Genomic DNA, 17,031 nt, shown 5'->3' with positions numbered 1-17,031 from the left:
CTCAACTTCCGCCAAGACCCGCAGCTCAAACCACAACGCTCGACGAAACGAGCCGAGAGTACCTGGTCAGAGCCAGGCAAAAGATCTATCCGGCTCCTATGCTGGATTGAATTATCCAATTTACAGTACTAAATAATGTCCCATCTCGACTTGACCCGCCATCGAACCCGATCACCCTCGCCAAGCCAAATTTTCGGCTCTTCGACCACCCTGGTCGCCACTAATTCGACGCACTCAGAGCCGTCGGCATCGTCGATTTTAAGATCGATTTTGGGGGAATATGCAGATCCTAAAAGGCCTGATGTCAGTGAGGCTGATCCAATATGCCGTCCTGTCAAGCGCGTTCATAAGACACCCGCTGTCCGAGCTTCAAGTCCGGGAAGAGAAAATGTGCCCGTGAGAACTCTGCAAAGCTCAAAGGACGCAAAAGGGGATAATTTCTCTGGTGATGGGCAGTTGACTCCCTGCGGGGGCCCCAGGCCACTAGCTGAGAGATTGTCTCCGAAATTACCGGCAAAGCAAACTAGGAGGAAGGGAATTGGCGCTCAGAAGCGAACTAAAGGCTGTGATCTCGTTGACAGGATCTTGACTGGTCGGTCAATTAAGGCCTCAGCAACAGCGGCCTCGAAATCCTCGGACTTGCCACAACCACAAAGGAAGGGAATCCCAACCTTGATTAAGGAGGCCAACCCGGGAGAGGCGGATTGGGAGGACGAGGGACTGCAACTTCCTGCAACGAAGAGAAAGTATAGCTGGACGCCAGTAAAGGACACGAATTTATCTATTATCGACCTCACCGCAAATTCCGGCTCATCGCCACCTAGTATACCCGCGCGTGGAGCCCAAAAGTTTACTTCTTTGGTATCTCGTTACGGCTTCGCAGAAACCTCGCCTTTGGCCATGAAAAATGAATTTCCCGAAGATTTCCCCACGAGGAAACGGCAGTTGGATGTAAGGTGATAAGCTGCATGATGTGCTTTAATGGCTTGCTGATACAGTTTCTAGCTCCTCCAAGGGACTACGAACAGCTCCTCATCTGAGGGAAGTTCAAATAAATCCTCAGGAAAATGCCCTTTAAAAGCTAACGGCACAAAGGGCAGGCGTTCTCGTAGAGCTACAACGATCACATCACTTTCTACAGCACAATACGGACTTAAAGATTCCCCTGTAGAATTCTTTCCATCAGTTGACACAACGGAAAGACCCTCCGGGAAACGGTCAAAGTCCCAGACCAAGAAAGGCGGGAACAAGAAGCCCGCAGGGGTATCGGACTTCAAAGTTGCGCCGACCACAGATGCCCTCAAATCTTTAGAGGACCAGGTGTACCTTTTCGGAACCTCAAGCCAGCTGGAGCGAGTCTCTTCAGACGAGGATAAGCTTGGGGTGCCTTCAACCCCGGCATCTTCCCGGGAATCTGCTCGTGATAGAACCTCTGTCTCTACACTTTCCAAATATAAAGTTTCAAGGAACCTATGGGCCGCCGGTTGGAGAGACTTAGATGGATCAGTTGCCGATATTGAGATCGTGGATATGGTTAACATCGATACTCCAAAATCCCATGAATCGTCCACGCTTACACTTCCGTCCACCTCTACCAACGCCTCTAATCAAGGGTTTACTAGCCAAAACACAATCAATGATAGAAGCAAACCGTCTCAAACAACATCTACAACTACTGAATCAACTGGCGTGGAGTCGGGGCAATTAGTTGTTCCGAGTTTGTGCGAAGACCTTTCAGAAAAGGCAGGTTATCCCGCTGTGCCGGAAAGGCAAACTCTATCTTCCAGAGAAATTACCAGCAGTGAATCTGCCTACATTGAAACCATGCCGAGTTTTCGAGGATTCACCACAGCAGAGCTGGCTCAAAAGGTAGCTGCATTTGGATTCAAGCCGATAAAGAGCCGTGAGAAAATGATATCGCTGTTGGAAAAATGCTGGCAAAGCCAGCACAAAAACTCAGCTCCAACATCACTGCCAGCAAACAACGCGAAACCTCCTGACTCTCATGCTAGCGGACAGAAGAACGTAGTTAGATGCAATACTGGAGGAAGCAACGCTTCGCATACAACTAAACGCGCCTCAAAAGCGCCTCAAAAGAAACAGTCGACTTCGTCTACATCTCTCAGTGCTGAAGGTGGGCCAAAACAAGTCGATTGCAGTCAGGAAAGACCTAACCATGCTTATCTCACACATGAGAGTACCCAAGCCTCGTCCCAGCCTGTTATTGTGATTCCGGATAGCGAAGAAAGTGGTGATGACTTTCAAGATACTTATCTAGGGTCACTTAATCGCACATCCTCCACCAATTATCATCCACCATCCGCCAATTCCATTCCTGACGGGAGTCCCCTATTTCTAAGAACGATCTCTCAAGCTAGTACTGAAGAAAAGACGTCCGACCCTTCTGATATAAACCAACAAATAACCAGAGCCATAAAAGCACAACCACGAATGACTGCTATTAATGGAATGAAGCGACCGACCTGGCTCGAAAAGATTCTCATGTACGATCCGATCTTGCTGGAGGACTTAACCGTTTGGCTCAACACCGAAGGATTAGATCGGGTTGGGGAAGACAGGGAAGTTAGCAGACTCACCGTGAGAGAATGGTGTGAGAGCAAGGGTATATGTTGCACTTGGAAAAAGCCAACTTAGTCGGAATACCTTTTCTTTTTTAAGTAAACCATTATGATGACAACCTGCGATATAAACTCATTCCTCGGGCTCTTGGGGATTGGTTACTGCGGGATTTACGGCGATGGTTAGGCGTTGGATCTTGGTTGTGCTCGACGATGATTCTTCATTGTCCAGGAACTTGATGATTAATGATAGAAGCGCACTATACCATTTGTCGCTAATGGCTTTATGACTTGGAGACCAATTTGAACGCTCCCGAATATCCAAGGCGATCATGTCGCACCTCTTATAGCTATTGCCCCCATCAGAAGCATATCAATGTGTTTCCTGGCGGCCTCCTTTGTTGTTTCACTTCCGTTCTTGCCTTGCTCAACCTCGTCCAGCCTTTTAAACGTGTCAGCTCCGACCGAGCCAAACTTGTATACTTTCATTAGCCTCGCCCTATCGGTCATTGAAGCCAAGGACTCCTCTGTAAAAGGGCAAGGGAGAGCTTTGACGTTGTGCTCCAGATGTTTGGATACACTCTCGTGAGTGATCTCTGGTGCGGTTGAAACTTTTACCACGAGAAGATCTCGCGTGCTCTCTGATATGCCGAATCTGCGAAATGCATCGGCAATCTTTGTTTTTCGACCCCCTCGAAATTAGCATCCGGCGAGATCCCACCCCAGAAATAAATAAAAGAAAGGAGGGGGCTATTGCATACATTGTTGCTACCTCCTAGCGAGAATACTATTTCCGAGTGAACATTTTTCGATTTCAGACGGTTATTGATGTAATCGCGAACTGCTCTGAATATTGCTGCAAAAATATGATTTCGGGAGAAGATCTACCCGCCGATGCAATTAGATATGAACCATGCAAAGCCGATATAGATATATACATCCAGCAAGAAACAACCGTTTAAGTTCCGCGACAAGGAGGAGAAATATTCGAGGAGCCTACCATGCTGGCATCAATGAATGCATACTCAAATTCAGTGTTTCCAGCTAGAAGCTGTTCCCGGAGAAAGGATGCATTCTGCAGATCGCGATACAGCGCGACATGTACCGGGTGGGATTCAGGGAGGTAGGAGAGGTGGTGAGTCTCGATAAGGGACATCCTTACAGAGCGGAAGAGAGACGGGGGAAATGGGATTAGCGGGGTTGCGGCTTGCGGTTCTTATTATCACTCTTTATGGAGCAAACCCTAGTATCAATAGCCAAATTCAAAGGCCACTATAGCCGCGATTTATCAGGTCTAAAAACGCCCCGTGAAGCCTTCTGGTACGGAGTAGTTAGATTACCTAACAAGCTCAGCACACTTTGATCTGTACATTACTCCGTATAACTACTCCGTATACAGTACTCCGTATATTCTACGGAGTAGTTACCAGAACATTCGGGGCACCGCAGCCGCTGACTAATAGTACTTCGACGTCACCAGCTCTGGATTTCCTTCCAATTCCGGTTCGCTTTATAACTTCCTCTTCGCCGGCTTCTGCAGCCTTGTTCACCGCAGCTGTTCTCGACAACGTCGCTCACAATCATGGCTTTTGTCCTCCGGCGCCCCTTTGCCGTGTCAACGGCCTTCCGCCAAATCCCCAAGTCCATCAACAACTCCACAGCCGGAATTCGCTTCATTCACAATGCGCCCAAGCAATCCGCGAAGGCTTCCTCCACCCCGTTTCTCCCCTCCTCCTTCGCCAAAGCCCGACAGAATTTCGGAGATGCTTTCCGCCGCACGTATATGCAACAGTCGTACCAGGTACAAGATCGGGGAAATCTAACTCAGAAGCTCCTCTACGGTGCCGCCATCGTAGGCGGGACAATCGTGGCGACGAATCTGATATTCAACCGAGAAACACGGGAAGATGGCGGGATGCCGCAGTATGAGCGCAGTTATTTGAACGATACGTTTATGCACACGGGTTTGGGGGTGGGTATTATTGGTATTGCGGCACGCGCCCTACATACAAGTGGATGGTCGTATAGGCTCATGCAAGCCAACCCGTGGGCGGTTATCGGCTTGAGTCTGGTAGCCAGCATTGGAACTATGTACGGCACTTTCTATACCAGCCCTGAGAAGTAAGTACTCTCTCTCTTGTTCGAGCTCTCCTCCGTTAGAGGAAACCCCCATCAGTACTAACATCGATCGTTGCACAGCTACGTCCAGAAATATGCCCTCTGGGCCGGTTTTAACCTCGCACAAGCCGCTGTGCTCTCCCCATTAATGTTCCTCCAGCCCGCCCTTCTTGCCCGCGCTGGCTTATACACCGTCGGCATGATGGGTTCCATCGCTTTTGTCGGTGCCACCGCCAAACAGGAGAAGTACCTGTATCTCGGAGCTCCTCTGCTCGCCGGTGTCTGCGTCGTTGCCCTCTCCGGCTTCGCTCCCTTAGTCCTCCCAGCCACGGCCACCCGAACACTCATGTGGTCTGAGCGCATCTGGCTGTACGGTGGTCTTGCGGTCTTCGGCGGCTTTACACTCTACGATATCCAGAAGATTCTCTACCATGCTCGTATGGCGGAACGCGGACTTGTAAAGAGGGATGTGGTCAACGAGAGCATCAGTCTCGAATTGGATTTCTTGAACATCTTCATTCGGATGGTTCAGATTTTGGGAATGAGAGGAAATAACAACCGGAGATAAGGGACTTAACGCCGAATTTTGAAAAAAGATAAATACGTGTATTTATTACGGAGCATTTATTTGGGATGAGTCATTTCAATGGGGACGCTTCCCTCGGGCTGGACAAACTCATTCGGTCTGAGCGGGGAACGTCCAATGGTTAATTTGTATCTGAAGCCATTTCTGATTTCCGGGGCTCCCAGCGATTGTTGTTTGTGCCCTTCTGCCTTTTCGACTTTGTTCGTTTGGTGGCGCAGTTTTTATAGACATGTTTTAATACCTGGCCAGCTTCGAGGAATTGGCCTTAAAGACGAAGAATTAAACCAATCTCCGCTCAGTCCATCAAGTTCCAAAACTAAAAATACTATCCCAAACGCAGAAAGCGCATCATACTCTAATAATAGAGCGTGTCTTCTCCCCTAAAGAACCCAAAACCAAGGAAATAAAAATCCGATTGTTACCCCCAAAAACACCATGAAACCGCTAGGAGTATCCGTTCATCCGCAGGTCAAATGGAATGCTACCAACGCAAATAAAAACAAACACCCCAATGGGTCGCTCCACGCCCTTCTGGACCTAGACTTCTGCTGCTTATCTCGCGGCCTTGATCCCAGCCTACCCGGTCTCCTCCCCCATTTAGGATTTTCGTGGACTTCGGTCACCCAAGGCGTTTCCTCACTGGACGACACACCGTTTCCTTTCGTTCTTGAACCGCGAATAGGCCAATCCCCAAATCCACATAGCCCGCTGCCTCCCATCTGATTCGCAGGGAAAAATATCTTAGGCAAGCCATTCTCCACTTTCACCTGCAGCGCACCCCAGTGATCAAGGGTGTAGTTCTCACAAGTGGTAATTTCAGTTAACTCTAGGCGATGATGACCACTTCTCGGGATCCTCAACTGGTGGCTAAATCCATCTTCACCGTGGCTTGAGTAAATGGCTATGATATGGCGGCCTTCGTTTCCCTTACGAAACGAGGAAATTCCGTTCATGTCGGCCAATGGATAGACTTGGTGCCCAAGGTAATCGGGGTCCACGCGGATGGCCTGTTTACGTATCTTGTTGACCAAGGCCATAAATTTATATAAAGGGGCATCCGTATCATAGTTTGAAAGCCAAAGAGCCTCACGGTTTGCAGGAGTCCCATCGCCTGAGAGATGCTGTTCTTGGCCCTGGTAGAACATTGGAATTCCATCTGAAAGGATAGTAAATGCGATGATATTTTTAGCCAGCTGTAATACATTCAGCTGTTGGTGCACGATCCCCATTCTTGATAAGCGGCACTTACCGAAAGGTCCTTGTTGAAGGATGGAAACCGCGGCAGGTCGTGGTTTTCCGCGAAAGCACCCAAAGCGAAGGTATCGTTGCATGCCAGCATTGCGTCTTCTACCTGTCTTACAAGCGCCGTCATATTTCCGTTGCCAAACGCTTGGATCATGGCGTAGTAGATAGGGTAGTTTGGGACACTTTGGATGTGTCTCTGATACCCACAAGCGGTCTCCAAATCTCTCTCATAAACCTCCCCCGTCGCAAAGACACCTGATGCGCTCACGACTTCATTCAGGTACCTCGTATCCACATGCTTCGCAGCATCTATCCGAAGACCATCAATCGAGTAGTTAGTAATGAGGCCCTCGACCCATGTCTTCATTATCTGGGTGACGGTGTCGTCCTCGGTTTTCAGGTCGGGTAATGGCACAATTTTGTCCCCAGTCCAGCACTTTTGTGCAATGTCGTAATTGTCGTAGTCAGTAATTTCGCAGTAGGGATGGAAATACTCTTCGCTATTGAAAGGGACGAAGATTGAATAATCGATGGCCTTGTCCGGGTTGCCACCGTTCGTAATGTATGCCATATTATTGATGACGACATCAACCATCAGAGAACATTCCTCGATCATGAAGGGCCTTGCTCAGATCGAGAAGATCCTGGCGGGTTCCAAAATTATCGTTCAGTTCATAGATGGTCTTAGGCCAGTAGCCGTGATAGGCATCTCCATACTCAACACTACCATCTATATTCTGAGTAACAGGCGATATCATGATCGCATCAAATCCCATGCCCTGGATATAGTTCAAGTGGTTGATTATTCCTCTCCATGTCCCACCACACGTTACGCCTTCCTTTGGGTCGCATAGCGCTGTTGAGGACCCGTCTGTCCTAGCAAACCTGTCAGTAAAAACCTGATATATTGACCTGGGTTTCCAGTCTCCGGTGTTGGCTGCAAAGGAAAAGTGAGATCCCAGGAGGCAGGTAAGTGTGATCAGGAGTATCACTGATCTTAGGATTGGTAAGAAATACATTAGCAAAGTGTTGGGTTTGTATAATAATAAGAAAAATTCATAAAGGCTGCTGAAAGACGAATATTAAACGAGTGGCAAATATACACGAGACATTAGGAAGAGTCAGAAGCCGTAAGCAAAGACGGGTATAATCTTGCAAACTTCACGGTGCACAACGACCTCAGATGGCGCAGCTGCCAGAGTTAGATATCAAACAGCATTGAAATGAGGAAGCGGCAATTGGGCAGACGGGGAAAGGCTTCACCGTCCCGTCGCAGCCTTCCGAGCCCGCCATGTACGGGTAGCATTGGAGAGCACCCGTAGGCACTCGTCCTGTGGCCATTCAAGCGCCTCGACAGTGGAGCTTTCGCGTAGTGCTATCACTCCGGCTCATAGCTTCCGAGTCGTGTATATGTGCCTGGAGCGGATGCGAATTGTTAAGAGGAACCATGTCCGAAGCAGTATGTGAAGTAATTCTTAAAATCGAGAAGAGGGATATCCCAATGTAGGCATCATCTCAAGGATAAAATCCAAATGAATGTGAACTATTGTGCTCTGTGTGGAATACATCAGTATAGCAGTGATCCAGATTTAGCGGAACAGCAGGCTGGCCTCATTCTACCGTCGTGTATCCATCACTTGCGTCCTTGAAACAAAAGGCACTTAGTTTACAATTCTCCGGAATTTGGAGGAGATATACCAAGGAGGAGCTGCGGATGCCAGGATAATGAGCCAGTCTCCTCAGGGGGCTTCAGAACCAGAATGCTGACTCATCATGACCTCGCTCGCTATGATGATGTTTCCAGCACCGGATTTCTTGCTAAGGCGGCTTCATCTGCCGCAGCGCGACTTGACTTCTTGAGACTTACTACGTTCCTAGAGATACTCTTTGCATCGAAGTTTGCCTGCCTACTATCCATAAAGATGGCTTCTGAGATGGATATCGACCAGCCCGCCTCGGACGACCGCGGACCGTCCTTCACAGGCAAGGAGACACGTACCCGCGCCGGTGCAGTCGCCGTTAGAAGCATAGAGGGATGGATCGTTCTAGCGACCAATATTCACGAGGAAGCTACAGAGGAAGACGTTACCGACTTATTCGCCGATTATGGAGAGATCAAGAATTTCAACTTGAATCTGGATCGTAGGACGGGTTATGTGAAGGTGGGGGAGGAAGATTTACCCAATGCGTCCCTATGAAGATTCAAGCAAAATTAAAACTGGTTCCTGGCGTCGATCTGACCATCTGACTACCACAGGGCTACGCGCTGATCGAATACACGACTCTCCCCGAAGCGGAGGCCGCTATCAAAGCTCTCAACGGCACAAAGCTGCTCGACCAGACCATCGAAGTTGATTTTGCCTTTGTGCGAGCGCCGGCGTCTAATAAGGGCAAATGGGCCGGTGGCAACGGAAATCGCGGCCGGGGCACCCGGGGAAGAAGTCGAAGCCGAGAGCGAAGTCGCAGCCCCGAGGCAGACAAGGCTTAATGAGTGACGGTGGAACTAAGCACGCTCGCTATATAAGCAACAGGGCCTTTTGAAAGAGAACCGAGGAATAAAGTAAAATGATTGCCAGAGGACGCAAAATGACGTTTACATTGCAGGAGATACAGGACCTTTCTACTTGTCTGGACATGCCGCATGGGAACGCGCGTAAAGAAAGCTACGTCTGTGATGTGGTCCGAGATTCTTCTCACCAAGCGTGGTTGGCACGATTCTGAGCATAGCGGTGGCGCACCTGTTCTTGAGCCGGCTCTGTCTTCCTTAATCACTGCACCGTGCTGTGTTTTCGCGCGTTGTGGTGAGGAAGACAGGTCGGCGCTTGATGAATAAAATGATTAGGTATGTTAATAATTGGCCAATGGAAATACTACCAGTTTCAAAGCTAATAGTTCAGTTGTAGAAACAATTTATGATTTCCAAATTTAAATGAAATCTTTAATGATGCTTAGTTTGGAATAGGCACATCACTGTTTTTCGGTTCAACAAGCACATATCTGTGTATACCCCATCCCAACAATGCCCGTCCGCCACTTAGGATAGCAATGATCGCTTCACCTTGAAACCAGTAGCAAATCCATCCAAGAGGGTATGCAACGGGAAGGCCCTCCTGTCCAATCCTCTAGCAATCGGCAGCGTTCATCCCTCGTTGCCGTAGTGTGTAAATGGGAATGGTTAGGCACAAATGGTAAGGGGTTGGAAGTATATATGCCCCAGCTGCATTGAACCAAACAGAACCCAGGTGCGGCTTCCCATAAATTTGGGGCCATCTAGACCACCATAACGCATGCTTACCTGCTACTCCCTTATCCTCCAGCAGGGCTTTTTTTTTTTTTTTTGAGAGAGCTTCTTGCGCCGTCGTTTCGGGTTTGGAACGCGATGAAAGCAGCGAGTGGGATGACTAATCTGCTGAAACCCACCGCCACGCCCGCAGCGAATGAGTGGCAGGGTTCCAGCTTCCAAGCCACTGAGGCCGGGGTCTTTCCCCGCAACGCCAGGTTGAGACGCAGAAAGCGGCCGGGGAGAGTGAAGGAGGGAGGGGATCGTGCTCTTCGTCAGAGATGGCATGTTGGGGCGAAAGAGAAACACTCCCACGGCCACGGATATCTGTCCCTGCTCCTTAACAATGCTGTTCGCACGGCCGCCCCCTCCTGATTCTTTTCGATGAGTTTCGCTGCTGGCTGGCCATCCGGTTGTCCAGGCTGCTTCGGCCCCTGTCAAGCCACTGTGACTCGGTCTATCGTGGCAATTATCAGAGAATATTCATCCCCTACCTACACTATTCCCTCGTTTCCTAAAGCAGGATGGGTCTCCTCTCCAATCCGCGTCTATGGAGAGGCTCCTTTCCACTCTTTCTCTGTGCATTCTTCTCGGTCACTTTTTTCCTTTGCGATGGCATCACGCTAGCAAAGCCGCTGTACCGCGCCGTTGGAGGTCAGGATGATCATTTATTTCTAGAGAGACAGCAACGTCCTTTGGCTAGGCAGCAATTAGCGGGTCCGATAGATGGTCTATTTTCCGATGACGGATCCCAGAAACCCCTTCCTAAGGATCCCGGCGAGACCACGGGCACCTTGAGGTGGGTGCTGAATGCCATGAGTGTGATGCAGACGGAGTACTTCGTGATATGGCAAGCAAAGTGGCCATCGGCTAATGACTGGACCGCCGCCGTCATGGGAACGCAGATTTCTGCGACTCTCTCTGCAATCTCTTCTTCCATTAACTACTTGCTCAGCTGTACTCCTGGATCCGCAGAGGCTGGCGGGGTTGATGATTCTGGCTCGGGATCCCTTAAAGTATTGGAATACGAGAATCTTATCAATTATTACTTTCACCAAGCTACTGCGTTCTGGTATGGAGAAAACTTCTTCGGCCTACGATTGCAAGCTAATGACGACATGCTCTGGGTCGTGCTCGAATGGCTGGAAAATATCAAGTTCCAAAACTTGCATTCAGATTTGCATTACCCATCACCCTCTCATCACAAAGATCCTCTGCTTGGATCCTGGCATGGGAACCAGTTCAAAATCCCGGCAGCGCATAGATCTCGCGTGTTCTACGACCTTGCCTCTAAAGGGTGGGACACCACCCTCTGCGGCGGTGGAATGATCTGGAGCCCGTGGCTGGTTCCGTATAAAAACGCAGTCACGAATGAACTTTTCGTTTCGGCAAGCATTGGGATGTATCTTTACTTCCCTGGCGATACTATCCGTGAACCTGTTTCAACCAAGACAACTTTTGACGATGATTGGGTGTCCATTCCACGCAACCCGGCCCATCTCAAAGCCGCCACCACAGCGTACACCTGGCTGAAAGATTCGAACATGATCGGTCAGAATGGGTTGTATGCAGATGGTTTCCACATCAGTGGTTGGAGCGAGCATAGCCCCGGCACCGGCAGATGCGATGTTTTGAACACGATGCTCTATACCTACAATCAAGGCATCATTCTCAGCGGATTGAGGGGCCTCTGGCTCGCCACTGGATCCGTGGCCTACTTGGATGATGGGCATGATCTCATCGCCAAAGTCATGAAGTCAACAGGCTGGCCCGACACGCATGGCCGTCAATGGCAAGGATTAGGGAGAGGAGGGGTCCTCGAGGATGCATGCGACAGTTTAGGCACCTGTAGCCAGGATAGCCAAACGTTCAAGGGCATCTTCTTCCTGCATTTTGCGGAGTTTTGTCGCCCGTTAAGGCCCCAGGAGAGACTTTTCCTTGAAAAGGTTGTCAACCACAACGTTGACGACGCTCACGACGGTGAAGGCTGGGAAGAAACCTTCAAATTACATCAAAAACGGTGTGCTTCTTATGGGAAGTGGCTCAAGCACAACGCCGATGCCGCATACATGACTCGAAACGAAGAGGGCAAGTTTGGAATGTGGTGGGGAAGGAAGTATCCTGATCAGGAGCCCAACCCTATAGAGACGTCTGTGCTGCCTCTCGGTGCGGTCGATTACCTCGACCTAAACAGCACAGAATCCGATTCTGATTTTCTGAGCCCGCGACGTCCGGGCCCTGATGTCCTTGGTAGTGACAAGATCCGAGACTTACTGAAGAGAAGCGAAGTCAACGAGCCTATGTCATCGATGGATACCAAGGCACATCAAGCGGACGTCCGCGATGTAAACGACCGTGGTCGCGGTCGGACAGTCGAGACACAAGCTGGCGCAATGGCGGTATTCCGAGCCTTGTACCAATGGGAAACCACACCCTCTCTATCCTTTCAAGGACATAACGCTTAAGGAGAGTGTTCATATCTTGTTGCTCACGATCGAGGAGTCTGAGAGAGGTGATTCTCTCTAGATCTAATCCTTCTATACTTTTATAACCGGGGTACTTGGAAATAGAGTTGGTTTCCTTTTCCTATTACATTATTGATATGCACCCTGCAAGCCGCACGCTATCCTAGAACACACTGCCGCCCATGGTCATGGCGCTATTCCTGTATATAGCCTTTAAAAAGTGCGTATGCTTTACCCCGGTGGATGCCGGCTGCTTCGTGCTTGGACTAGCGCATTCTTGAAAGTGCTGCGTGCATGTCCTTTCGTTCTCGTATATAGCCGTTAATGAATTACGAATCCATGAATAGAACTTACCTTGTTCTCTATTACTATTCACATCAAGGAGATGAGCCTTAATGAGGCAAGACAAGTCCTAAATACATACGTAGATTCGAGGCAGGCAGGCCAGGACCGTTATCAGGAGATGCGCTCCGGTAGGCACTCTTGAGTTAGCCGCATCCGAGTGTCCTGAACTTCCTCTAGCATGATATCTTTGTAAGCGATGAGATGAGCTTTGCTCTTCGTGGTCTGAAGGTAGTCGTGGTGTCCATTGGTCGGCATTCGGCAAATTTTCTTAGCCCCGGCAGGACGTCGACCAAAAGGGGGATTCCCCTTCTTCTTTCTGCACGTCACAACCTCCGACTGGGTTTCTGCGGTGGACTGTATCTGAGGACCTCGCTGGAGTTTTCCTCGTCTGAAGAACGGGGACGCAGCTGGTTTGGGGAGCGCAACATATCACAATCGTCAGTGCCATCTGGCTTGATCGTGATGTCAACTTGAAGTTATAATCATCTGTGAATTAATGCCGGCCGCATAGAGCAGCAGTATGATCTATGGTCTATAGTGTATTTTTATTACTATCCAGTATGATCGAAACATCCGATGGTACGCTCGTGATGTATGAGCTGTTCCAAGTCTCGAGATCTTTGAGAATGATATCACTGGATTCCCGAACAACGATCACTCACATTCAAGGCTACCCCATAGAACTTCTGTCAGCGTTCGATTAAAAGGTATGTGTAGAATGTTCCAATATTCTTGACATCAAAGTTAACGCAAATTTTGAAAATGACACCTTTTTAAAGCAGGTTCATGTGGCGTCTTTCCTATCAAGAGGCCCGATTTCCATTCTGCAGAGTCGCAAAATAATTATCTGTTACCCGAGCGTCATTCTCGCGGGTCGTACCCACTGTTCCCCAGTGTGGGACAATGTCACTCACTGCAGACCGTTAAGCAAGCCGCCGGCTATCATTCCCCGTCGAAAGCAATCGTGTTAGGCCAGTCTCACAGCCGCTATGAATAATTGGCGAAAATAGAGCCCATACGGAGGAGACTCGACGACAGGCCTAGCCAGGGGAGATGTTTTGTTCATGACTCGGTTATTCCAATACCATGCATATCTCTATTGCAGCTTGGTCTGACGAGTTGCGTTCCCCAGTCGTCATTGATTGGTCGATAATAATTTTCCAAAGCCAGATCGTAACCAGACCAGGTTATCTCGACTTGAGAAAAAGACCATCGGTTCCAGTCCCTCTTCAATCAGCTGGGGCACGATTCTTGGGCGTCAAAGGGGCCAATGCAATGGTTGTAAAATCGGTTTTAAGCCTGAAAAAAAAAAAAAAAAAAAAAAAAAAAAAAAGACGGAGAGATGATGCATGCAGCTGAAAAAGCAGCATCATGCAGTGGGCTCCACAGTTGGCGTACGTTCGTTTCGGGGCTGATCGACAAAAGAGACTTGTATCACGGGCTCTGAATGAGCAGAACAATGCACGGCGATTGCTTGACGATATTGGATGTACATAAGAAGTCCATACTTTGAGTTATTGTCGTCGTCGAACGAGTGTTTCTAGACTCGAAGAAGTGCCAGGTGACCCATAATGTCTGCAGACTTGAGCCCTGCACCGATGATAAACCATTCAGGTCGCACTGCTCACCGCTCCTATATTTGTCGAGGACAAGATGCAAGCCGACGTGTCCCTCCCCACGAACTCATCAATGACAGTTGGATGGATTTCTCCATTTCTTGATGATTAGTACCTGCCGGCCTTCTTTCGAAAAAACGGACCTGCACTGTGGATAGCTGCCAGCAGCTTTTAAACAAACCGTGAACGCCTGGGCGCTGTACGGGGGAACCGCGTGCGAAGCAGACATGCGTGACCTACGTGTGATCTAGGAAATGAATTCTGGAATACTCTATGAAGAGCCGAATGCCCGGGGACTGGTTCAGCACTCGTCCCAGGAAGTCTCAGGCGACCTTGCTACCAGCCTCACCGCCCAGCAATATCGTAAGGCCGCGACGAGTATGGCACTCATCTCCTGAAGGGAAAAGAAGAATCAATGAAGATGAAGAACCAGCGGAGTGCGACAACGGTTGTTTGATAAAATGTACTTCGTCAACGGAGGACGAAGGCTGGAGGTTCGGCATTCGCGGCCAGTCAATGAGCATTCCATCAACGTGGAACACATTGTGACCGGATATCTTGTATGAACGTCCGGACTTACGTACATATGCTTGGTCGAAGTCTGGGAAATACATACATGCAGGCAAATGAGCAGTGTTGGAGGGTGTGATTTCCGTTTGGCCTTGCACGAACAATCGCTCGGCTTCCCCAGCAACCCATTGGTGGATTAAGAACGGGGCCGGGAAGGGAGTTCCAAGGCCAGCAATTGGGTGGACTAGTTTTGTCCGCCCATGCAAGTTAAAGATATCAAGAGGTCAAGTCGGAGTTACCCCGTCCAAAAGCAAGTGACAAGCCACAAAAGGAGAATGCCGTCGCCAGCGGGTGATTCTGTGCACTGCATTGCGCCCGTTTGATCCCACATATAAGAAGGGCGTCAGAAGCAGAGAAGCAAGTGTGCATCTCAGGGATTGACTATCGATCTGTGCTTGTCCTCTTCTTTCAGCAGCATAGTTAGTGACATCAATGCCTCCGCTGTCCGCCCACTGGAAAATGGTGACAATCCTGAAGCCCTCTTCCACAATGAGAGAGACGGAAGATCACCTGGAGAAGCAGTCCACAGGCCTAATTGTCCACGTGTTGCGTGGGAGCGGAGCCAATACGGGGGCTAGCGGGGCTTGGCACCAGTCCTGGCCGGGAGGAAGTGTTGCCGAGTGCCAGGAGCTGCTCCTTCTGGCTTAGAGCACGAATCGCGGCGGGCCGGCAACCTTTCTCCACGCACTTTTGGCTGGAATGCGCACACGGCGGTGGGTTCAAAACTAATATCAACTCGCACCAGAGCCAAGTTACCTCCAAGACTTCAACTTAACTTGGGGAGCTTAGAATTCACACAAGAAGACGCTGTCTTCCAATCACAGAGTAGTTTTCTTGCAAGGCTCCTTGCCAAAAACGGTCTGTTGGAGGGGGAAGAAAGGCGGCCGTTGCCGGTTCTGTCTGTATCCCAATCACGGTCTCCACCGATGATTCCATGATTGCCGGCAGCCCCCTGAGAATTTTCTTTCCAGAAACAAAGTTATATATAGCACTAATATCCTTTTCTTTTTTTTTTTTTTTCCATCGCGCTTAAGCGTTGAGGACAATGGAGAATTTGGTCAAGAGCCAGGTCGCAATACAGGTGCGTTGACTGGAGTCGCATCACCAAGAACGCGATGATACCTTGGCTTTGATTTACTTCTGTACGGAGTAGATACTTTACACCTCGTCTGGCAAAGCTGGTTTCGTGTCCAGCTTGACCGATGTTGGCACGACATCCTTGGCAAAGTCACTGCTCGTCGCTCGAGCCCTCCACACGATCAGTGATTGACAAGAATTGATCGGCAACTTGTTACATCAAGCGTCGCCGTGGAATCCGTCCGGATCAATTGGCTCCTTTTCCCTCCTCTTCCCTTGAGGCGACACGCTCCGCCGCATTTCAGAGTCCGCATCGTCGATCCCGCCTATCGTCGTGAATCGGACGTTTTCTTTTCGCGGAACAACCCCCCCCCCGCCCCCCTCCACACGGTTACCGTGTTTCTCGAAGAATCCTGGAAGTCGAATACATAGCAACTTAAAAAAAAGTCTTGCGCGGGCTATCACTTCCTGTCCCGTCTCAGGAAGAGGTTTTCCCCCACCGCCGCAGCTTCAGCTTTTTTTTTTTTTTTGCATGCTCTCGACATGGGAACAACCATTTTTCTCTTCCCGTTTTTATGTGTTTTGCCGTCCGTACAATGACAAAGTACGAATGTAACTTACCCTTTTGAACACCTCATTTTTGTGCGGCATGTGCCCGGAAAGTTACCGGCAAAAGCTTTTCCTCTATGATCTTCACACGCCAAAGGATCAGTTAAGCTTCGATTGCCAGGTTTGCCTCACTGCAAATCTCGTATAACCAATCCGAATCACCAAAATTTCACAATAATATCGTCGTGAGTTGACCAAAGCCAAGTTTCTCAAGTCGAGTCCACCCTCGCTCAGGGATAACCCCTTCGAAGCATCGCGAAGCTGTCCCAGCTGCACGGCTCGTGGACTTGGTCAAGCTTCGTTCGTGGCCAGCAGAAGTCATGGGCAACACTGCATATTTGTATACTGGTAGACTTAGCTGTGATTCGGCCGGTTATGGTCAGGGGAAACATTCCGGGTGCGTGACCACAAAGAAGATTTAAGTCCAATCTAATCTGGTAGGTTCGGATCGATACCCATCCCCACTATACATAACATCTCATGATGTCCTTGGGTTTCTGGATCATCGCTCAAATTCCCGAGGTCCACCACCGTCGTACAC

The 17,031-nt window shown here is 49.4% G+C and overlaps 6 protein-coding genes across 6 annotated transcripts; 4 read left to right on the top strand and 2 right to left on the bottom strand.

The window, feature by feature from the left end:
* Nucleotides 1–135: 135 nt before the first annotated feature.
* Nucleotides 136–2,655, top strand: SLX4 (5'-flap endonuclease; the record flags this gene model as incomplete). Its single annotated transcript, XM_003071655.2, has 2 exons — nt 136–951; nt 1,006–2,655. 2 exons carry the CDS (start codon nt 136–138, stop codon nt 2,653–2,655), a joined length of 2,466 nt encoding a protein of 821 aa, XP_003071701.2.
* On the bottom strand, nt 2,520–3,826 carry D8B26_003881 (uncharacterized protein). The gene is made up of 3 exons (XM_003071656.2): nt 3,580–3,826; nt 3,341–3,463; nt 2,520–3,254 (listed from the first exon to the last, which is right to left on the bottom strand). The coding sequence occupies exons 1-3, from the start codon at nt 3,733–3,735 to the stop codon at nt 2,910–2,912; spliced, it is 624 nt and encodes a 207-aa protein (XP_003071702.1). The 5' UTR covers nt 3,736–3,826; the 3' UTR covers nt 2,520–2,909.
* A 189-nt stretch (nt 3,827–4,015) lies between these two features.
* Nucleotides 4,016–5,599, top strand: D8B26_003880 (uncharacterized protein). Its single transcript, XM_003071657.2, has 2 exons — nt 4,016–4,700; nt 4,779–5,599. The coding sequence occupies exons 1-2, from the start codon at nt 4,162–4,164 to the stop codon at nt 5,263–5,265; spliced, it is 1,026 nt and encodes a 341-aa protein (XP_003071703.1). The 5' UTR covers nt 4,016–4,161; the 3' UTR covers nt 5,266–5,599.
* A 69-nt stretch (nt 5,600–5,668) lies between these two features.
* On the bottom strand, nt 5,669–7,417 carry D8B26_003879 (uncharacterized protein). Its single transcript, XM_066124296.1, has 2 exons — nt 6,533–7,417; nt 5,669–6,476 (listed from the first exon to the last, which is right to left on the bottom strand). Exons 1-2 carry the CDS (start codon nt 7,142–7,144, stop codon nt 5,742–5,744), a joined length of 1,347 nt encoding a protein of 448 aa, XP_065980376.1. The 5' UTR covers nt 7,145–7,417; the 3' UTR covers nt 5,669–5,741.
* Nucleotides 7,418–8,288: 871 nt separating this feature from the next.
* D8B26_003878 (uncharacterized protein) lies at nt 8,289–9,367 on the top strand (the record flags this gene model as incomplete). The annotated part of the gene is made up of 2 exons (XM_003071659.2): nt 8,289–8,690; nt 8,786–9,367. The coding sequence occupies 2 exons, from the start codon at nt 8,289–8,291 to the stop codon at nt 9,014–9,016; spliced, it is 633 nt and encodes a 210-aa protein (XP_003071705.1). The 3' UTR covers nt 9,017–9,367.
* A 965-nt stretch (nt 9,368–10,332) lies between these two features.
* On the top strand, nt 10,333–12,273 carry D8B26_003877 (uncharacterized protein; the record flags this gene model as incomplete). The annotated part of the gene is made up of 1 exon (XM_003071660.2): nt 10,333–12,273. One exon carries the CDS (start codon nt 10,333–10,335, stop codon nt 12,271–12,273), a length of 1,941 nt encoding a protein of 646 aa, XP_003071706.2.
* Between the last annotated feature and the right edge of the window lie 4,758 nt (nt 12,274–17,031).

The sequence above is a fragment of the Coccidioides posadasii genome, chromosome 2 (assembly GCF_018416015.2).
Source record: "Coccidioides posadasii str. Silveira chromosome 2, complete sequence".
NCBI lineage: Eukaryota > Fungi > Ascomycota > Eurotiomycetes > Onygenales > Onygenaceae > Coccidioides > Coccidioides posadasii.
Note: the sequence above shows the minus strand (reverse complement) of the source record. Positions and strands in the feature narration are given on the sequence as shown.